The 23,180-nt window shown below is 39.4% G+C and overlaps 2 protein-coding genes across 2 annotated transcripts; both read right to left on the reverse strand.

Annotated features, from left to right (window-relative positions):
* Positions 1–2,237: 2,237 nt before the first annotated feature.
* Positions 2,238–7,997, reverse strand: LOC109204909 (extracellular calcium-sensing receptor). Its single transcript, XM_019367141.2, has 7 exons — positions 7,422–7,997; positions 7,163–7,293; positions 6,889–6,985; positions 6,631–6,754; positions 3,836–4,308; positions 3,658–3,738; positions 2,238–3,050 (listed from the first exon to the last, which is right to left on the reverse strand). The coding sequence occupies exons 1-7, from the start codon at positions 7,995–7,997 to the stop codon at positions 2,694–2,696; spliced, it is 1,839 nt and encodes a 612-aa protein (XP_019222686.2). The 3' UTR covers positions 2,238–2,693.
* Positions 7,998–15,060: 7,063 nt separating this feature from the next.
* Positions 15,061–22,945, reverse strand: LOC102079316 (extracellular calcium-sensing receptor-like). Its single transcript, XM_019367252.1, has 14 exons — positions 22,914–22,945; positions 21,235–21,357; positions 20,778–20,959; positions 20,467–20,591; positions 20,228–20,380; positions 19,940–20,140; positions 19,574–19,809; positions 19,195–19,414; positions 18,931–19,061; positions 16,663–16,759; positions 16,405–16,528; positions 15,799–16,271; positions 15,616–15,696; positions 15,061–15,417 (listed from the first exon to the last, which is right to left on the reverse strand). The coding sequence occupies exons 1-14, from the start codon at positions 22,943–22,945 to the stop codon at positions 15,061–15,063; spliced, it is 2,535 nt and encodes an 844-aa protein (XP_019222797.1).
* Between the last annotated feature and the right edge of the window lie 235 nt (positions 22,946–23,180).

Here is a 23,180-nt window from a genome sequence, read left to right on the forward strand (position 1 = left end):
TAAGCCAACACCATCTTCAATAATATTGATAGGGTCAGCTTATCAACACTGGACCGTGTCTTGCACAGAAATAATCTGAGGATGAACCAGCTCTACAGGGTGCCATTTGAACACAATTCGGAAAGAGTCAAAGAAATGAGATACAACTATGTGCAAGTAAGTCCCATACAATCCCACAATTGATGAGTACTCTCAACACTATATAAATTACAGTAATGTACAGTAATCATACTCTGATTATGCTCCACAATTGTGACCACTCCAAGTCTGTGTTACATATCATTGCATTTCAGAGTCCGTAACTGGTTTGTTGTCAACCCAAGCTTTTTAGGTTTGTTTTTTTTTTTTAAATCCCTACATATTCTCCATTCCTCAATCATATTAAGGAATCTTTTGATGCTTGGAGATGGAAAGTGTATGGCCGAAATCCACACACGTATACCCCTTCCCCAAGCTATGGAGGATGCATGTGGAGATACAGCAGTAGATGCTATTCATGGCTGGATTCGCCATGCTAGGCAACATTTGCCCTGCTGATCAGCCAGGGAAAACATTGTTTGTGATGTGGATGAGGTGCTGTGGCCAGATAGAAACAGAAGAGAAGATGCAGCGGTGTTTTTTTTTGTTTTGTTTTTTTACTGTAACTGTATTCAGTATTCTTTCTCAGTATTCATTCTTCTGTTGTTTGCTTGGCTCATGTTAGAAGTCAATTTTTATTTTTAATACAGGTTGTAGTGGGTGCGTGGTCTCTGGCCTGCTGCAGAGGAGGGGTGACGCAGTGCGCTCGCACTGAAGAGCAGGTGTGCCTGGGCAGGCGATTAACGTGGGGTTGTGTTTTATGTTGTCAGTGAGGAGCAGAGAGACAGAAAGCAGCAGTGAGCCACCAGGGGAGTGTCTGTGTCCCAGGCTGAATGAGTGACACAGGTGTACATCATTATTTTATATATGTCACAACTACCCCATAATTTTAAACACACATTTGTTATATCTTTTACTACAGAAATAGGTGTTGTAGAATAGAGCTTAAAAAGATACTGCCACACCCACCGGATACCAGAATAGTGGAAAATTACCACAGAGAATTGGTTCTTTGTGTAAAGAGCGGGGGTTGTTTTTTTGCTCTTCTCACTACACAGGGAGATCCATGCCAGGTGAAGGATGACCCGAGGGATGGACCAACGCCAAATAACAGGGATCAAGTCTAAAACCGCAGCCTTCCACTAACTTTTAAACAAGCACATAGTGTTTACTGCCTCAGTGCAGCGCTCTTTGTTTGTTTGGTCTGCTGAATGGGGCAAGAGATTATCTCGAACCTATAACTACCTAATAAATTTAAGAAAATCCATACTTTGAGTTTATATTGTCTTCTTTCATAAAAAGAACCCAAAACTAAACAGAGCTCACCCTGGCAACAGTGCTGAGGAGAAACCTTGTTCTTATCGTCTTTACTCAGTGATGAACAGTAAGATGTACTAGCTTTAGTTTGTTTTTTTAACTGCTTTTTTTTAATAGAATAATAAACTCTTTCTCCAGGTTAAATAAAGATCTTCTAAATTCGTAAGACACCATTGGAGAGGCAAAGTCTGAAATGGACATGGTTGACTGGCATGTCTATTACACATTTTGCTGTGATACTGGATTGTCGGTGGGCTCTTTTACGGCTATCTGTGCTCCCAAATGTCTCTCCCCAGAACCCAGAAAGATTACCAACCTCCTACAACCTCAAAGTTTTCAACTTCAGTTCTAGAGTCAGCACCAGCTATTGCAGAGTCTGAACCGACTCAGTTTTCCCAGTGTTTTCCCAGTTGGAGAGGAGGACACCTGCCTCTGTTATCAGTTTCCAGAAAAGTTTCCTGGTAAGATCACCAATTTGCTTTGCCTCCTGGTGATCCTCCGAAACACCGCTGTCAGTTATTCAGTGTTGAGTGTTTCTTGACTAATTCAAATACATTATTATATAATAATATTTTAGCTTTGTATCGACTAAGCTGTAGGTAAATTATATTATAATAACTGCAGTACAGTGTACAAGTACATAAAGTCCATAAATATGTATTATAACAAGAGGCTTATTTTAAATTTTGAAGACATATAGATGTTCCGTAGTGAATGTCTAGAAAAGAATATGAGTGGTGTAGACTTAATAACTGGGTTAATTTATTTAAAATTCTTCTGTGCTGACTGAAAAGAAAAGACACATCATAAGGAAAATGTCCAAGGTTATTTAATGTATGACATTTCTTATAACTCTTTATTTGCATATAGGAAAAAACACATTGTGAAAATCTTGAGAGGTGTTGTCAACAGACATATTTAGTCGTTTGTTTTAGAGAAGTAAATGGTTTCTGTGTTTGAAAGACTTCAATAAATTTTCAATGAACAGAGCAAAAATGTTTGTTCAGTATCAACATCAGTTGTGAGTTCATAATACAATAACTAAACAGCACAATTAATCTGGTTTCAAATGTTTTAAAAAAAGGTTTCTCTATGGTGGCTTAACCCCCCTGTTCAGTTTGTCTAACGTTTAAACAATGCTCCCTAAAGGACAGAGTAAATGCTGAAATCAGGGTTATGTTGGAAAGTAAAAGCTTTTAACAATAATGTAATGATCATGTGGCATTTTATTTTTTTCACATTAAAATATGATAACTGTATAAATTGTTTACTCTCACAAACACTGAGAATATAAATGTTCATCTTTGATGTTTCCCAGTCATGCCTTTCTTAATATTCCTTTCAGGGTGCAGTAAAATAATGTAACATTTGGGAATAAAAATACAAAGTAACAATCCAAAACTGGATGCTAAGATAGCAAATATTTCCACTGCCACAGAAAATTTCGCAGGAGAGCTGACATAAGCTGGAATAAAAGAAATCCACACAGCCCAGAAAATCAGCATGCTGAAGGTGATGAACTTCGCTTCGTTGAATGTGTCCGGTAGCTTTCTTCCAAAGAATGCCAGTAGAAGACAGACAAAGGCCAGGAGGCCAATGTAACCAAGGAGCAGGTAGAATCCAGGAGGCCATGGCTCTTTACACTCCACAACAATCTAAAGATGGCCAGAAATTTGTTAGAATGGATTTTGAGAGATGGTACATTTTATGTGATTATAAGTATTTACTCTTTTGTGTCTACTTTACCAATTAAAGTCCCCGTGTGTAGGATTTTATTATGTTGATGGTTAATGACAATATGAAAATAAATACAAAACCAATTCCAAAAAAAGGTGTTTATGTAAAATGTAAATAACAGTAGATGAAAGAATTTAATTTATGAATCTTATAGATTAAAACTTACTAACACTTTATTCACAGTAGAACATATAGAATTATATAGAAAATATATTTAATCTTTAAACTGATCAAATGTACCATTTTAGCTCATTTTAAATTTAATGAAAAAAAGGCATTTCACAAAAATTGGGACAGGCCAATTTATTGTGGCTATGACATCGTCAGTGTATTAAGATATATATCTGAAATTGCAAGACATTTTGTTGCTCCCATCCCAATGTTTTTGAGATACAAAATTAGCAAAATGTTTTTTTGTTTGTTTTTTTCCTTAAAATTTTACATTTGAAGAACATTTCCTATGTCTGTTTACAATATTTTGGGCAAGCTTTGTAAGAAAATACAGAAAACTGTTTTCATACTCACTTTTCCAGTTATACCTTGGTAGTTTGAATTCCTAAATGGAAATGGAGGTGCACCCAACACCCAGCCAGTAGAGAGAAAAATCTGAGGGTGAGGTAAAATGATAGAAGAAAACAATTTAAAACTATACAATGTAAACAAACTGATATCAAAATTGCAGACATTTCTTTCTCCCTTTCACCTGAGGAGCTGTAGTGCACAAGATCAAAATCCTCTGCTGGGATGTACCAAACAGCATCCGACCCCTGGAACCAGGGTTATTAGTTTGGAAAGCCAGGAGGACCACAATGGTCTTAACAAGGAGGCAGGACAAACACAGGACAAAGCTGATCCCAAATGCTGCCTGGCGGAGCCTACATGTCCACCAAGACGGCTGACCAATGAACACCAGACAACACAGGAAACAGAGCTTGAGTGACAGGAGAAGCAAGAAACTTATTTCTGAGTTGTTGGCCTTGACAATGGGTGTATAGCGAAAACTGTGAAACACAATGGTGACGATGGATGTCAGTATGAATCCCAGCAGGGTGAGCGCAACCAGGATGATACCCATGGCATCATAGAAAGAGAGGAACTCTTCTTCCCCTGCAACACATTTCACCTTGTCTTTGTCTGACCAGTAGTATTCAGGACATTTGATACATTCAGTGGAACCTTTGAAAACAGAAAACACAGAAATATGCATGTAAACAGTCAGAAACTATTCCTTACATCCATCCATCCATTTTCTTCTGCTTATCTGGGGCCGGGTCGCTGGGGCAGCAGCCCAAGCAGAGAAGCCCAGACCTGCCTCTCCCCAGCCACCTCCTCCAGCTTGTCCGGGGGAACACCAAGGCGTTCCCAGGCCAGCCGAGAGATATAATCTCTCCAGTGTGTCCTGGGTCTGCCCAGGGACCTCCTCCCGGTGGGACATGCTCGGAAAACCTTACCCAGGAGACGCCCTAGAGGCATCCTTGTCAGATGCCCGAACCACCTCAACTGGCTTCTGTCGATGTGGAGGAGCTCTACTCTGAGCCCCTCCCGAATGGCTGAACTTTTCACCCTATCTCTAAGGGAGAGGCCAGCCACCCTTCGGAGGGAGCCCATTTCTGCCCCTTGTATTCGTGATCTCGTTCTTTCAATCACTACCCACAGCTCATGACCATAGGTGAGGGTAGGGATGTAGATGGACCGGTAAATTGAGAGCTTCGCTTTTACCACAGCCCCTCTTCACCACAACAGACCGGTACAGCGTGCGCATCGCTGCAGCTGCTGCACCAATCCGTCTGTCGATCTCCCGCTCACTCATGAACAAGACCCCAAGATACTTAAACTCCTCCACTTGGAGCAGGAACAAGTCCCTGACCTGGAGTGGGCACTCCACCCTTTTCCAGCTGAGGACCATGGCCTCAGATTTGGAGGTGCTGATTCTCATTCCCACTGGTTCACACTTGGCTGTGAACCGTTCCAAGGCGAGCTGGAGGCCATCACCCGATGATGCCAACAGAACCACATCATCTGCAAAAAGCAGAGATGAGATCCTGAGACCACCCAAGTGAAAGCCTTCCGCCACTTGGCTACGCCTAGAAATTCTATCCATAAAAATTATGAAAAGAATCGGTGACAAAGGGCAGCCCTGGCAGAGCCCATCACCCACCAGGAACGAGTCCGACTTGCCAGCTATGCGGACCAAGCTCTTGCAATGGTTGTATAAGGACTGAATGGCCTGTAGCAATGGGCCAGACACCCCATACTCCCGGAGCACCACCCACAGGACCCCCCGAGGGACACGGTCGAATGCCTTCTCCAAGTCCACAAAACACATGTAGACTGGTTGGGCAAACTCCCATGCACCCTCAAGTATCCTTGAGAGGATAAAGAGCTGATCCAGTCTTCCACGACCAGGACGAAAATGTGTATCCGAGGTTCGACTAACGGACGGACTCTCCTCTCCGGCACCCTGGCATAGACTTTCCCAGGGAGGCTGAGGAGTGTGATTCCCCTGTAGTTGGAACACACCCTCCGCTCCCCTTTCTTAAAGATGGGGACCACCACCGTGGTCTGCCAGTCCAGGAGTACTGCCCCTGATCTCCACGCAACATTGTAGAGAGGTGTCAACCAAGACAGCCCTACAACATCCAGAGCCTTAAGGAACTCGAGGCGGACCTCATCCACCCTAGGGGCTCTGCCACCAAGGAGTTGTTTAACTGCCTCAGTGACCTCGCCCCCAGAGATTGGCGGGTCATCCCCTTTATCCCCAGACTCTGCTTCTGCCACCTAAGACGTGTCAGTGGGATTGAGGAGGTCCTCGAAGTATTCCTTCCACCGCCTGACAATTTTCTCAGTCGAAGTCAGCAGCACTCCACCCGCACTATACACAGTGCAGGTAGAACACCGCTTTCCCCTCCTGAGTCGCCTGACGGTTTGCCAGAATCTCTATGAGGCAGTCTGAAAGTCTTTTTCCATGGCCTCTCCGAACTCCTCCCACACCCGAGTTTTTGCTTCAGCCACCGCTTGGCCTGTCGGTACCTATCAGCTGCCTCCGGAGTCCCACAGGCTAACCAAGCCTGGTAGGACTCCTTCGACCGCTTGGTGGCTCCCCTCACCTCTGGTGTCCACCATTCGGTTTGGGGATTACCACCACGACAGGCACCAACTACCTTGCAGCCGCAGCTCAGTGCAACATGGTCCATTCGGACTAAATGTCCCCAGTCTCCCTCGGAATGCTGTTGAAGCTCTGCCGGAGGTGTGAGTTGAAGATCTCACGGAACGGGGCCCCTGCTAGATGTCCCCAGCACACCCTCACTGTACGTTTAGGCGCGCCAGGTCTGTCCAGCGTCCTCCCTCGATCCCACTCACCACTGGGTGGTGATCAATTGACAGCTCAGCTGCTGTCTTTACTACTCCTTACATTTTTTTTTTACTTTGCAACATATATGCAATTTTAAATAACTTTAATAACATTTTGAACAAAAAAAAAAAACATATATGGGCTACCGGTCTGGTTGCTGATCTCTCCATCTGCACAGGGCAAACAATCAAAGCAGCATTTGGGCTCTCCTTGGCGTGTGGCCTGCCTGCTGCCAGGGCGACATGGAGCACTACACTGAGATACAGGAACCTGAACAAGGAACAGAAAAAAAGATATAATAATGTGAATCAAAAGGTTGTTTCTAAGCATTTGACATGGTGTATCACAGAGTTTTCACCATTTGAAGTAACATAAATAATAGGTTTGGGATAACTATGACCCGCCTGTGACTGTCTTGTTGTCCACACTATAGTGTTCTTCAATATCTGCAGCTGTTGTCCTTGCTGAGCTGAACCATCATAACTTCCTACCTTGACAAAACTAGTAGAAAAAAGGACAGATCATTTCAATGCCATGCAATCAGGCAAAATAATAAATGCAAAAACATTACATAAAAAACAATATTGGTATCCTTAAATGTATACAACAAGTGCAGTTCTTGGCTTATGATCATTTTAACAAGAAGTTAAAAAGTTAACTTGAAGTCTGGCATTTCACCTAATTTCATTTTTGCTGTCCTTCTGCCAATTAATGATGTCATAGAGAGGGACTGGCTCTCCATTGGAGTCGAAATATACTTTCTCATCAAACTGGTTGGTGAAATTCACCATTTTCAGATATTGAAGAAACTACATGAAAAAAAAACAGAATATTAAAAAATAACAATAAAAAAAACTAAAATAAAAAAAAACAAACATCTGAGGCTTGATTAACATATTTAACATTATTTGACATACAAATGAACATATTCAGCTACCTGACCATTTGTAAATGAGCTGTGCATCTCACACAATCCCCCGCTAGGTCCTGTTGAATTACAGTTTAAGAAAGTGTGCAGAGCATGGGCAATGGCATACACAGCTTTATACACATTATATGATATTCTGACCTGAGATACATCACTATAACTGCTATCCGTGTAAGTCAGATCCTCTGATCCTGTGCATACAGTTTTTTTCACAGCACCTTCATTATTTTTATCAACTGATATATTAAACAATATTTTTTGTCCAACAGTAAGCCCAACCGTGAAACCAGAATTGTTTTGAGAACCTAGTTTGTAGTTTTTCACAATATTAGTTTCATATTCTTCACTTCTGTCTCTTTCAAACTCTAGCTTACAACCAAAATATTCTTCCCAGAACATATTGACAAGCTCCATCCCTGGCTTGGGGGATGGTCGGACATTCAGAAGAAACTCTTCCAAGCCAGGGATGCTGACTCCAGGGAAGGAGAAACCCAGTGTTCCCTCTAGAAGATTATGGAAGTCAGGAGTGGTTAGCTGATTAGCGGCCATCCAGGCTTCGCTGACTACCCACTGTATTCCTGTCATATTTCTCCGAGTAAGCTAGATGAAATAGAAAGAAATGATGATTACTGTGAACACAATTCATTTGAGATACCTGTTTTTTCATAATATCATTTAAAACACTACAGAATCTGTCACAATATAGGCAAAGCTACACAATACATCAACTGAGATACTTACTTCCAAAAACAAATCTAGCAAATTTACTTCTTTGGCAAACACCACCACAACCCGAGCGGTTGACCTCTGGAGTTTGTCTGCCATTTTTTGTATCTCAGCCACTGTGGGTGATGTTGGGATTGTGAGATGAAATGCCACACACCCACCTTGTTGTCCAAACTGAATAGAGAATGCTTGGATACCATAAAGACTGTAATCGTCCTGAAATGTATCCCCAAAAACAACTTTTGAGTCATGTCTGTGTATATTAATGATTCTTTTTGTGCCCTGTATGTGACTGATTAGCTGGAGATTTATTAAAGTCTTTATCTTACCGTAGCTCCTATTGTGCCCACCCAGAACCAGCTAAAGTAAGTGACAAGCTTTACAAGACCTCTAACTTGAAAGAGATCACTTGGCACAGTTCTCAAGAATGATGGGTACAAATTCTTGTCAGTAAGACAGCTACAAGTGGCAAAATAACTCACCTAGAAGGGTGACAAAATTTGAGATAAATTACAAGCCAACACAAAGAATTATTAAAACAAAGTTGTGTGGTTTATTACCAGTGGTATGTTGAAAGGGCCAAGCGTATGAGCTACAGCTCTTGTAGGGGTGGATGATGCAAGACCAATCACAGCAGGCACCGGAGAATAATTCAGACATGTGGAAGACTCCCTTGTCTTTATTTCTACTGTTAATTTTTCTTTCATGTAATTTTCTGCATCTTTAAGACCCCTAGGCTTTGGCATGTTAACTTCAGCATGTCTTTTTTCTGCTGAGGATATGATCCCAGGCTTCCTTTTCATCCCTGCCCTGTTTAATCCCTCCATTTGAATTTTGCTGTTTTCAGTTTCTGCTGTTTTTTTCACAGTTTTGGAGTAACTGATTAAGGAAAAAAGTGCTCGCAGACTGGTGTGGACATGGTCACAGCTGTCCATAATTCTGTAGCCTAGTTTAACACCTGGTAATAGGCTTGAATTACGATTAATTTCATCCACAGCAAAAATCATGGTCATCATCCAGCGAAATGCTGTATGGTCAAAGCTGACAAACAACAAAGAATTAAAATAAATAAATAAATAATCTAAAGTGACACAGAAATCACAGGAATATTATCAAAACCCCAAATGTTTTTTCTCTTTCTTTTTTCTTTTTAAACACTGAGACTTTGAAATAAAAAAATAAGATAGAAATATTAACATTAGCCTTACACTCACCCACTGCAAGATGTAACTTGAGGTTTGCTGTTGTAGCTGTACTCTGGCTTAGATGCAACATAATGCAGAGGGAAAAATCCTCCAATCACTACATCACCATCTGAGTGCAAGGCTATGGGCTCGCTGCCGCCCAGTTTTGCACACTCAGGTAAACTAGAATCCTTACTTTTCACTTCCCCTTTTTGTAAACCACGCAGTGGTTCTCTCACAGCCTCTTCTTTCCTCATAATATCTCCCTCCATCCTTTTTGGTTTTCTTTCAACTACAGTTTGAGGAACATCAGAGAATATAATACAAACAGGATTAAAAAAGAGATAAAAAAGCAGCCAAAGACAATTACTAAAAAGGATTGAATGCATTTTCTGTTGTATAAAAACTTTGTGTGCTGAAAAGAGTTTGCTGGCTTTGATTTTCTAACATACTCTGTAACAGACTAATGAAGAGAGTTAAAAACTCGATGCTTTTGTCAATACATTTTTTCATATGAGTCATCATGAGATTAACCAATCAGAGTGACACAGACACATGGGAGAGAGGATAGCCACACAATGGTGCTCACACATGTACTCAGCAAAAGTTAATGTCTTCATCACATTATATTTTTTAGAAAACCCAAGTGAAGTCACTCTCCACAAGTGCCATAATATCTGGTTAATGTTTGCTCAGCTATGGTTGTATGGGCAGATGCGCAGCAGAAGTCATGCAGTGAGCTAAACGCTAGGTACAGAAAGTGTTATGGTAGCTAAATGTGGTCCAAATGTTACAGGACACCTGACACCTCATACCAGGGGTGGGCAATTCCAGGCCTCGGGGGCCGGTGTCCTGCAGATTTTAGATGTGTTCTTCATCCAACACAGCTGATTCAAATGGCTGAATGACCTCCTCAACGTGTCTTGTAGTTCTCCAGAGGCCTGGTAATGAACTAATAATTTGATTCAGGTGTGTTAACCCTGGGTGATATTTAAAACCTGCAGGACACCGGCCCTCGAGGCCTGGAGTTGCACACCCCTGCCTCATACTATAATGTGGTAATATTATAACTGTAGCAGCAGGTGTTTTCATTGCGTTAAAATAAAGATGTTCTTTAAATTGCAATATATATTTTTAAAAGGGTTGGGTACTGAATTATAGGTGATACAATTATTATTCCTCTTTAACCCGTATGACTCCCTGTAAGGCGGATGACATTTTGCTCATATTTACAAAGAAAGTCCAACAAATTCAAATATTAACAATAAAATATTTTTAGTATTAGACGTGAGTTAACGTATGAATATATTTTCTGTAACAATGTAGATAAATCTGTTATAAGCCATTTGAATGTTATTTAATAACATTCGAATGTTCAAATGGGGCGGGGTGTTATATGTTAGTGTTAGTAACTCCATTACTTTTAACGTCGTTATTCCTGTCAAGGTTACGCTGTGTGGCAGGCAGGATGAGGACCCAAACGCAGGACTCAAACACAAAAAGATAAACTGAAAGCAGTAGCTTTATTCGCTGGACAAAACTTCAACACTAAATACTAGAAACAAAACATAAGAACTAGAAGCTATGAAACTAAAACTCAGAAAACTAGGGAACTAGAAACATAGGAACTAGGAACTAAGGACTGAAGGGAAGTAACAATGGGAATCAGGGGTATGGAGACAACACACAGAATTGTGAGGGTTTGACGCGACAACAAACAGGGGAAGACTGAGGACTAAAATACACAGGCAGGATAATGAGACGATGGGGAACAGGTGGGAACACAGCTGGGACTAATCAGACATAATGAGACATTGGGAAATCAAAACTGAAAACATTGAACACAGGACACAAGACTATCAAAGTAAAACAGGAAACACTAGAGACATCCGCAAAGGCACTGAGTGAGGAGACACAGGGAACATGGAACATGGATCACAGGAGGAGCACAGAAATAGAACTAAGAGACTAAAAATGATAAATAACAATAAAATCAAAGTAATACACAACACAAAACACTGGGTCACCGACCCAGGACCATGACAATACCCATCACTGTTGAGTCTATTCTATATAAAATATTCTAGAGTCAAATGTGAGGCCATCTGTCCAATAGCTAAAGTTTGATCGAACCTCCTGATCAGGCTTTCCAGTCTGCCTTACCTCTTGGTCAATCTCTGAAATGCATTTGCTGTCATTAAAATAGACAGTTATTTTAATGTTCAGGGTTATTTCTTTATCAGTTCTAATATATTTTGGATTTGAATGAACTGTGACAGTTGTATACAACTGATATTATAGTAAGTATATTAAAGTGTACAACAAAATAAATATGTATAATCAGCTAAAACGTATCCATATTTTGAGGTAATACAGAAATTCAACACTAAATATTCCTGTTAATTTCTCTGGTTAAGTTTTTGAGAAAAGCCTTTCTTTAATTTCTAAAGAACCTGCAACCTCAATTTAATGCCAACAATAGATATACAACTGTAAAAACTAGACAAAACTCAACATTTGGGGTAAATATTGACTCATTTATTCCAAAAGCTGTATTTGAAAATTCCTCTGTGCTGAATGTTCTAACAGCAGGTAGAGCTGTGTACTGTGAACCAAATTAAACAGCTCATTACTTACATTTTAAAAATGCTTTTTATAAAGCATCTTTTTTATCCAGTAATAGTTGAAGTAATAAATATAGTATATAGATATATGTCATAGTCCGTGGTCCTGGGTCTGTGGAATGCGTGCTGCTCGGGTAGCCACACCCCCGGGCTGGGCCATCACCGACACACCTGCTCTCCATCGCGGTGATTACCTGCAGAGCTACTTTACCCGGCGCTGACGGATGCTCCACGCCAGTCCGTAATCACCTCACAGTGGTAACTAGACTTCCGCGAAAGCGTTACAGCAACATCTAGTTGGAGCTGTATTTAACCCGCCTGCCTGTGTCTAGGTTTCAATCCGGCGTTCGGCGTTCGGCGTCCGGCGTCTGCCACCTGCCTGTCCTCCTGCTCAACTGGCTCACTCAGTGCATCATCTGGCCCTTTCACCATCTCCACGGACTCCCTGTTCACGGGCTGCCACACCTCCCTTCCGAGCTCCCACGGTCTCGCTCTATCCCTCCCGCGGTCCCGATTCCGGCTTCCTTGTGTCATTGTTTCCCCGGGTTATTAGTTCCTCGTTTTGCTCTTTAGTTTCCCCGGGTCGCCTTTTGTTAGTATAATAAAGTGTCTTTTCTGCTACCGCTGGGTCTGCGCCTGGATCCCTTTTGCGCACGCGCGCTGTGGCGCCTGACAATATATTTAAAAATAAATTGATTGTTACACACTGAAAAAAAGGCCATGTTGGATTTACTTAATTCAATAGTGGACATTGGTTGCACACAACTGTTTTGCTTTGGCAGAAACTTAAACAACTGAGTTAAATCAACACAACTGATTCATATTTAATAAACGTGCATTTTGTGTTGATAAAATGCGATTGAAACATGTTTAAATGAAGTAAGGTGAGCTCTTGGAATATTTTAATCCTTCACAATTTTGTCATTTTATTTCAACACTATTCTATAACTTTTACCCCACTACTACTTGGTCACTTAAATACTACATGTTGTCTTCATATTACATAATGTTCAACAAAGTCTAGAATCTGGCTTACCCAAAAACATGCATGGATTTACAACAACTACTACCCTCTTATCTTTATCCGGGTTGCAGGGGGGCTGGGGCATAACCCGGAAGTGATAGGTTAAGAGGCAGGGTACACCCTGGACAGCTCACCAGTCTATCACATAGAGACAAACAACCATTTGCACACACAGGTAATTTAGAATCACCAGTTAACCTAACTCTAATAACTAGATGACTTTTAACTATGGGAGGAAACCAGAATACCCAGAGAGAACCCAGTGCAAACGAGCCAGATTATGGGTTTGAACCCAGGACATTCTTGCTGTGAGGCAACAGCACTAACACAATGCCACCAATCCAGGCTTAACAAAAGTAGGAAAGCTATGATTTCAAGGCTTGATGCTGAATTTTCTGTAGGTTTTTGTTTTCCTTGGCAGGTTAAACCACAAATAAATAACAATAGCATACACGTGGTGTGTGTGTGGTTGTCTGCCTCTTATAATTCCAGTGATTTTCCTGCAGTTTGAAATCTCATGTGATCTTGTGAATTTCATGATTCCTGCAACAAACCACTGTATCATGTCATTTAAACAAGAACAAATTAAGTAAGTAAAGTAAATAAAATTTTATTTATATAGCACCTTTCAAGATAAAATCACAAAGTGCTTCACAGAAGCAGAAACAGACATGAAACCTCAAACAAACAAAATCAACTAAAAGCAAGTTTAAACAGATAGGTCGTTGGATTTCATACAGATTCTACATGATTTAATTACATTCAAGATAGAAACATTAAATTTTTTTGTTCAAATTACAAGGTAGACTTTTTTTAAAGTAACAACTTTTTTTAAGGTAACAACAATTTACTTTTTTCGGTATACCGAAAAAAGTAAATTGGTATACCGAAAAAAGTAGAGGCGGCTGCTCGACTTGACTAAAATGGATGCCTTCCTCAAACCATGATCCAAAGCGTGCGAGACTGAAATCCCATCCGGTGTTGTGAGATTTAACATTGCTATATTTTTGACTTACTTCACTTGAACATGATATGAACATGATATGAATTTAATCTACCCTCTTTGCATATCATGTATTTTCTACACTATATAGTTACACTTAACTTTAAAGCATGAGGCAATTGTGTTAAATACATGCAAGATGCTTACATAAATCCAAGAGATGGCCAATCCCTTTTTTTCAGTGCAATGAATAAATGGTCATTGACTGTGGCATTGAAAAAAAAATTTTTTAAGCATTTTAACTTTAACAACATAGTTCCAGGTCTTTAGACATCCTTTTAGACAATTAAACTCAAAATCATTATTTGCAACTCAGATGAACAAACTAAGAACCAGTCAAGTTGCCTAAAAATCATGTTTTTGACATATATAACAAAGAAACAGTGTTTCCCACACACAGATTTTAAGATTTAGGTATAAATGGCTGCTGGACCTAGAACTTCTCATATCCTCTTTTCACAGCTGGCTTGCCTGTATTGTTGCAGTGCTCTAAATCACTCAACTGCTTCCCATATCACACATTTGGACTGCAATTAGATCTCGTTCCACTCAAGAGATCTGACAGGAGCTGCAGGGTCCCTCTTACCAGAAACTGCAGAAGTCTCTCACACACACACACACACACACACACACACACACACACACCAACATCAAGAACATTGCAACATGCTATCCATGTTAGTGTTTAACACAGTGTTTGCCTCACTAGGCAGGGCTTTTGTTTTATCTAAGACGTGTGTGGACAGTACAGAGACTGCTGGTGGTTTAATCACTTTGGGGCTGACTGAACCCATGTGTAAGCAGGATTGTGTTGCACACAGTTGGGCTGTAGATGAGGTAGAAAATAACAGTTTTTAACAAATAATTTTAGTCAAAAGAAATAACAGAACTAACAAGAAAAGAAAAACATCCAGAATCACTGAAACATGTTTCATATGGTATTTTATTTACTTTCACATTCAAACATTATTTTAGTAAGTAATTACTACAGTATTAAACTTAAACACAACTGGGTTTTCCAACACAATAAAGGTACAACAAAAACAAAGTTTTTATTTTTTTTTACTCTGAAAGAGAAATAAAAAATTCATCTTGAATATTTTCCAGTGATGCCTTTCTTGATATTTCTCTCAGGTCGTAGTAAAATAATGTAACATTTGGGGATGAAAATACATAGTAACAATCCAAAACTGGATGATAATATAGCAAATATTTCCACTGCCACAGAGAACTTTCCAGGAGAGCTGACATAAGCTGGAATGAAAGAAATCCACACAGCCCAGAAAATCAGCATGCTGAAGGTGATGAGCTTTGCTTCGTTGAACGTGTCCGGTAGCTTTCGTCCAAGAAATGCCAGGAGAAGACAGGCAAAGGCGAGCAGGCCAATGTAACCAAGGAGCAGGTAGAATCCAGGAGGCCATGGCTCTTTACACTCCACAACAATCTAATATAATCAAACAATTAGTATGTATATAGAGAAATGGTTTATTTTATATGATTTATTTGTTTCTGCTCTGATTTCTACACAAAACACTGAAGTCCTCTTCTATAGGATTTGAAGACATCTTACTGTATAACTGAGTGATATTAACATCCAAGAAAATAAATAGCAACAATTAGTGTTTTAGTACTTCATACTCACTCTTCCAGTTGAAGCTTGGTAGTTTGGATTCCTGAATGGGAACGGAGGTGCGGCTAGCACCCAGCCAGTACACAGACAAATCTGGAGCAGCATAAAATAATAGTTACAGAAACAATACAAAAAAGTTAAAGCGGCTACAAAAACTGACATTAAAATTTGCTGACACTTTTATATCTTTCCCACCTGAGGAGCTGTTGTACAGATGATCAGAATCCTCTGCTGAGCTGTACCAAACAGCTTCCGACCCCTGGAACTGGGTATGTTAGTCCGGAAAGCCAGGAGGACCACAATGGTCTTAAAAAGGACACAGGACAAACACAAGACAAAGCTGATCCCAAATGCTGCCTGGCGGAGCCTACATGTCCACCAAGACGGCTGACCAATGAACACCAGACAACACAGGAAACAGAGCTTGAGTGACAGGAGAAGCAAGAAACTTATTTCTGAGTTGTTGGCCTTGACGATGGGTGTATAGCGGAAACTGTGAAACACAATGGTGACGATGGATGTCAGGATGAATCCCAGCAGGGTGAGTGCAACCAGGATGATACCCATGGCATCATAGAAAGAGAGGAACTCTTCTTCCCCTTCAACACATTTCACCTGGTCTTTGTCTGACCAGTAGTATTCAGGACATTTTATGCAGTCAGTGGAACCTTTGGGAGCAGAGAACACAAGACAACAAGACATATGTGGATTAAAATTCAGGAACTCTTCATTCAAGATCAATATTTCTTCAATACTTTTTAACAGTGTAACATTTTCATTCTTTAATATGATATGGGCTACCAGTCTGGTTGCTGATCTCTCCATCTGCACAGGGCAAACAATCAAAGCAGCATTTGGGCTCTCCTTGGCGTGTGGCCTGCCTGCTGCCAGGGGGACATGGAGCACTACACTGAGATACAGGAACCTGAACAAGAAACAGAAAAAAAGTGAAAAGATGTTCTTACTGAGTATTTGGCATTTATCAAATAATTTTCAACAGCTTAAAAATGTTAATTTTAAAGTGGCATAAGAAATAAATTTACAATAACTATAACCTACCCGCCTCTCTCCTTTTGTCCATACAATAGTGTTCTTCATTATCTGCAACTGTTGGCCATGGGGAGCTGAACCATCATAGCTTCCAACTTTGATAAATCTAGCATAAAATATTTCAGAATACAATCAAACCAAAGTTTTGGTTTATAAAGTAAATACCCAGAACTTCTTGTTCGTGGTTGTTTTAACAGACAGATCTTTCAAAGGGACATAAAACACTGTGTCCACGGAAACCTATTCTAACAAAATGACATAGATTTAAAACTGTCCATGAATTCAGAATAATGCACAGTATCTAATGCACAGTACACAGTGCATTAGTTACACCCTTTTGCACACCTGCTACAGTGAAAATAACAAATACGTTTTACAGGTTAGAGTAAAATGCCAATCATATATATATCACCTATGTAGTATTCTGGATGTTTATAATTGAGCTCTTTGTATATATTAGAGCTATTTCTGCTATTTTGTAAACTTTGTAATATATTATATTATTTAATTTAGTTAAATGATACAATATATATAATACTGTTAAAAAAAACAGTGTGTTACTGTTATTGTCTTGGAGCAACTGTAACAACATAATTTCTTTAGGGATGAATAAAGTATTCTTATTTCGATGTCATAACCTATTATACTGCCAACTGGTTGGGTGTACTTGGGAAAAGAAAGACTTGACCTCCATATAACTGAAGGCTAAATTATATCCATTTATTGCATAACATAGTGCTGATTGCATCTTTTGGACGCAGGCTCTACTGCTCAGTCAGTATATCTGACCTGATGAGGAAAAAACAAACTGAGGGAAAAGTGTTTTCAGCTTTTCAGTCTGGTGAACTACTGGTGCATTGGACTCGAACAGCTTCTCCTCCACACAGTCATCATCTATAAATTACTCTACAAATTTAGCTTTACGCCTAAGTAGAGTCTCCAGTTTCAATGCATTTAGACAATGATGAAGAACCAATGACACGGCTAAAGAGGGCTGACATCACTTGGACAGCTAAGACAGTCAGCTAACCATGAGACACACGCCAGGCCGTAATGGGCCTACCTCAGCAGAGGGCATCAAAGGGGTAGAAAACACTAGAATTTCTACTGTGATAAACCAGAACCCTGGTTGACTGATACAGCTGTCTCAGGTCCTCCTGGGGGCTGTGCAGTTAGCCTCGTGGTAGTGAAATCTATAACGGAGGAATGTAAAAATGTCCCACTCTTCTCCCCTCTGCCCTTTTTTTCCTTTTCTGGGAGGCAGCGGGGAGGTGTGGGAAGCCAGATAAGGTGCCTCCTGTCCAGCTTTCCTCTCTCCTCTCTCCTATCTTGTCTCTTTTGTCTTACTTCTCGCTGTCACCTTTTCGATTACTTTGAAGAAGTGAGGCTCTTTAAATATTAAAGAGGTAAGTATTACTTTTGCAGTGAATTGATAAAATAAATTGTAGAAAACTAAATAGAAGAAAGTAGAAAAGAAATAACAATTTAACATAAAGCAATGACACACTCCGGGGCTTGATCAACCCTGGCAGGGCCTCCTTGGATGAGGGTGTCTAGTGATAATGACTGAAACACCCAATGAATCCAAGGTCCACCACTGATGATGTGTACTAAAATTTTGTTTTTTTATTTTTATTTTATTATTAAAATCTAGATCAGATTTCTAATCCCTAAACCTAACCAAGGAAGGTAAAAAGAAACTGAAAAATGGCAGAATAGCTTGTGATAAAAGACCGAAACCCACTGTGAAGTTGAGGCACACAACAATGTGTCCCGCTGGTAAAGTTTCCAGGCTGCCTTTCCTCGTAGTAGCCATCCCTCAAGACTTTATCCATTTGAAGAAATGCATTATCAGGGATTGTAACATCTAGTCCTTTTATTGAATTAAAAGATAAAATGAGTGAAAGTGAAATGACAGTCTTTCCATGTTTTTAACATTATATTCGTTGCTGCAGCCTAAAGTGACCTCCCCAAAACTGTTTTTTGGTTTAGTTTCCTTCTTAACATTGAGCTGTTGCTTCTGTCACAAGTTAACTAACATAAACTATCGTTGAACTATTAGCAGCAACCAACCTAGTTACCGACATTAAATTCTGTACCCGGAATGATTACACTACCTGTGCTATAAAAACTGTAATTTAAAACACCAATTTTTTCACTCCAGCTTCATGGACAGTTAAATCTATGACATTTTTTAGAGCAGGTGTTCATAGTTGAAAGTAGGATTAATACATGCAGTGTTTCACATGTAATGCTCACTTAAAAGTTATACTAAACCTCATTTTGTCTTTGCTGTCCTTCTGCCAGTTAATGATGTCATAGAGAGGGACTGGCTCTCCATTGGAGTCGAAATATACTTTCTCATTGAACTGGTTGGTGAAATTGACCATCTTGAGATGTTGAAGAAACTACATTAGAAGAGAATTATGAAAAATAAAATATTAAACAAAACAAATAAAAAATATTAAAGAAAATACAAACTCAAAAGAAAAAAAAATCACATGAATTATGATTTGGGTATTTTGTAATTGTTTCAATTACCTGACCATTCGAAAATGAACTGTGTTTCTCACATAATCCCCTATTATGTCCCACAGAATCACAGTTTAAGAAAGTGTGCAGAACATGGGCAACAGCGTACACAGCTTTATACACATTATAGGATATTCTGACCTGAGATACATCACTATAACTGCTGTCAGTCTGTCTCAGATCCTCTGAACCTGTGCATACAGGTTTTTCCACAGCACCTGCATAATTTCTATCAGCTGACATATTAAACAATCTTTTTGGTTCAACAGTAAGCGCAACCATATAGCTAGAATTGTTTTGAGAGCCCGGTTTGCAATTAAAAGTATCCATATAATTCAATCTTTCCAGAGTGTTCACTTCATATTCTTTGGCTCTGTCTCTTTCAAACTCCAGCTTACACCCAAACTGCTCTTCCCAGAACATATTGATAAATTCCATTCCTGGTTTGGGAGAGGGTCGGACATTCAAAAGAAAGTCTTTCAAGCCAGGGATGCTGACTCCAGGGAAGGAGAAGCCTAGTGTTCCCTCTAGGAGAAAGTGGAAGTCAGGTGAGGCCAGCCGGTTCGAGGTCACCCAGGCTTCACTGGCTATCCACTGTATCCCTGTTACATTCCTTTGAGCTAGCTGGAAAGGCAAACATAAACAACTGTGAAGACTATTCTCGTATATACTTAAAAATACCCAAAATAGGACTTGTTGCATTATTATCTAAGATGTTACATTATTTACAAAATGCATCAATCAAGATACTAACTTCTGAGAACAGATGTAATAAATCTACTTCTGCAGTAATGACCACCACAACCCGAGCAGTTGAACTCTCCAGCTTATCTGCCATTTCTTGTATTTCAGCCATTGTGGGTGATGCTGGGATAGAGAGATGAAATGCCACACATCCACCTTGCCTTCCAAACTGATTAGAGAATGCTTGAATGCCATAAAGGCTGTAGTCATCCTGAAATGTATATACAGAAAGCATTTATAAACCATGATGCTGTCTAAAGCTCTCTTATTGTAGCATTTAAAAAAGTTTTTAACTCACCATAGTTCCTATTGTGCCCACCCAGAACCAGCCAAAGTAAGTGACAAGCTTTACGAGACCTCTAACTTGAAAGAGATCACTTGGCACAGTTCTTAAGAATGATGGGTACAAATGCTTATCAGTAAGACAGGTACAGGTGGCAAAATAACTCACCTAGAAGGAGAGCAAGTTCTTTATATATTATTGAGACATAAAACCAAATACATAACGTTATTAAACAAAGTTGTACAGATTATTACCAGTGGTATATTGAAAGGTCCAAGTGTCTGAGCGACAGCTCTTGTAGGGGATGAGGATGCAAGACCAATCACAGCAGGTACAGGAGAATAATACAGACATGTGGAAGATTGTCTTGCCTTTATCTCTTCTGTTGCATTTACTTTTATGTCATTTTCAGTGTTTCTAAGATTGTGATGAATTGCTGTGTTAACTTCAGCACTTCTCTCTTTCAGTATGGTTAGTATTTTTGACTTGGCTGTTATTGCCACAGTCTTTGATTCCTTCGTTTCAATACCACTGTTTTCAATTTCTGCACTTTTTTCTACCTCACTGCTAACAGCTTCAGAGTGAGTGAGCAAAGAATACAGAGCCTGCAGGCTGTTATGGATATGGTTGCAGCTGTCCATAATCCTGTAGCCTAGTTTAACACCTGGTAACAGACTTGAATTACTGTTAATTTCCTCCACTGCAAACACCATTGTTATCATCCATCGAAAGGCTCTTTCATGAAAGCTGCAGACATTTTTTTAAGAAAGTATTTAAATTTTTAGTATAGAGAAATTGAATTAAATTAATTTTAAAAAGCATAGATTAAAAATTATGTAATATAAACATAATTTGCATTTATTCATCAGTCACAGTACCACAATTCCATGTAAACATAGCATAGCAACATAGCAACTGATATAGTTTTTCATGAAATACTGATATTACATTCATTCATATTTGAGGGAGAAAAAAACACAAAATGAAGTTCCAGCATAGATTAATAATACCTTTACACTCACCCGCTGCAAGGTGGAATTTGGGGTTCGTTGTTGTAGCTTTGCTGTGGTTTTGGCGCAACATAATGCAGAGGGAAAAATCCTCCAATCACAATATCACCTTCAGAGTGCAGGGCTAAGGGCTCACTGCCGGCCAGTTTTACACAATCAGGCAAACTAGATTTACAACTTCTCACTTCCTCAATCCTTAAACTATGTTGTGTCTCTCTCATAACCTCTTCTTTTCTAATCAAGCCTCCCTCCACTCTTAGTGGTTTTCCTTCATCTACAGTGTGAGAAACGTCAGAGAACACAATGTAAACAGGATTAGAAAAGAGATAAAGCATTAAAAGACATTTACCAGCAAGGGCTGAATACATAATTGACCGTAACCCCATAAAAAACAGTATGCTGAAAACAATGGCCCTCCAACAGAGTCTGTGACAAGCTAGTGAAGTGAGTTAAAAACTCAGACGTTCGTGTCACTGCATTGTTCCAGATGAGTCATTATGGCATTACCCAATCAGAGATAGGTTGACATGACTCTCATGAACCTTAAGTTACAAAACTGAAACACTGTCTTCCTAGAGGTGACAAGAATAAAAGACAAAGTCACAAATATTTAATTATAAAGGTTTGGGAAGTTAATAAGAAAATATGTATTCTATTCATGGCTTCTGAGTATATATTTACTTAATTTACTTAATTTAACGGTAACAAAAATAGTAAATTAATATGGAAAATTAGTAACTACATATTCACACAGTAATGAACAATTCTGCTCACACATGTGCAGTAAATGTTAATATATAGATTATGTCATATTTTTCAGAAAGCCGAAGACACTGAGGAAGTCCCAAAAAGTCTGGATTAGTTTTTGCTTATTTATTGTTGTGTGGGCCAGACACAGAGCAGAATTCCATAAGTCAGCTTGACACTGGCTACAGCAAGTGCTGTGTGATTCAAATGAGACCCAAATGTTACATTGCATAGCTGACTAACTTATACGACAAGTTGTATATGTAGCTGAATTGATCCAGACCAGGTAACTCTGAGTCTATACTGTCAGTGAAAACTAAACTCCTGATATGGGGCACATTTGCTGCAATTATTTTTCTCTTGTGTGCCATGTGTTATTTAAGTAGTCAACATTAGCTTTTATTTGTTGGATGGATGGCTTGCTTCCTGTATTACTTGCTCTTAATAGTAACCATTAATGCTGTTTTTGCTTAGACTTAACACTTTTTTATTGGAATCCCATTAAGTCAAGTCAGTTTGATTTAAGAACAAAATGCATAATTACATTCCATGTCTGCAAAAATCCAAATTCAAAACTCAAAATTAAAAAAGACAAACATAACAAAAATCAAAAATTAGGGGGAAAAATCATAATAATGATCAAAGACAAAAATAAAAGAGCATTAAAAAATTTACATTAGAAAATAGGTTGATATTTAATCAAGTTTAAAGAAATGCTTGGCTCATGTTAGAAGTCAATTTTTATCTTTAATACAGGTATACATCATTATTTTATATATTTCACAAATACCTCATAATTTTAAACACACATTTTTATATCTTCTACTATAGAAATACGTGTTGTAGAATAAAGCTAGAAAAGATAATGCCACACCCACCCAATACCAAACTGAAATTTGGTTCACTGTGTAAAGAGCGGGGGTGGGGGGTTCTGCTCTTATTACTGAAAGATGACCTGAGGGATGGATCCCGGCATGTTTATTATACATTTTGCTGTGATACTGGATTGTCGGTGGGCTCTTTTAAAACTATCTGTGCTCCCAAATGTCTCTCCCCAGAACCCAGAAAGATTACCAACCTCCTACAACCTCAAAGTTTTCAACTTCAGTTCTAGAGTCAGCACCAGCTATTGCAGAGTCTGAACCAACTCCAATTTCCCAGTGTAAGTCTGAGCTTTCCCAGTTGGAGAGGAGGACACCTCACTCTGTTAT

Source organism: Oreochromis niloticus, linkage group LG14 (assembly GCF_001858045.2).
Source record: "Oreochromis niloticus isolate F11D_XX linkage group LG14, O_niloticus_UMD_NMBU, whole genome shotgun sequence".
In the NCBI taxonomy this organism is placed as follows: Eukaryota; Metazoa; Chordata; class Actinopteri; order Cichliformes; family Cichlidae; genus Oreochromis; species Oreochromis niloticus.

What these genes read in the sequence shown, in the direction of transcription:
- LOC109204909 (XM_019367141.2), bottom strand. Translation starts at nt 7,997, where the DNA reads ATGACAGGAATACAGTGGGTAGTCAGCGAAGCCTGGATGGCCGCTAAT. An exon ending in GGACAACAAGACAGTCACAG is followed by an intron (nt 6,755 to 6,888) that starts GCGGGTCATAGT and finishes TTCCTTGTTCAG; the next exon opens with GTTCCTGTATCTCAGTGTAG. An exon ending in AGAGATCAGCAACCAGACCG is followed by an intron (nt 4,309 to 6,630) that starts GTAGCCCATATA and finishes CTGTTTTCAAAG; the next exon opens with GTTCCACTGAATGTATCAAA.
- LOC102079316 (XM_019367252.1), bottom strand. Translation starts at nt 22,945, where the DNA reads ATGCCGGGATCCATCCCTCAGGTCATCTTTCA. An exon ending in CAGTTTGGGTGTAAGCTGGA is followed by an intron (nt 19,415 to 19,573) that starts GTTTGAAAGAGA and finishes GTCAGCTGATAG; the next exon opens with AAATTATGCAGGTGCTGTGG. An exon ending in AGAGATCAGCAACCAGACTG is followed by an intron (nt 16,272 to 16,404) that starts GTAGCCCATATC and finishes CTGCTCCCAAAG; the next exon opens with GTTCCACTGACTGCATAAAA.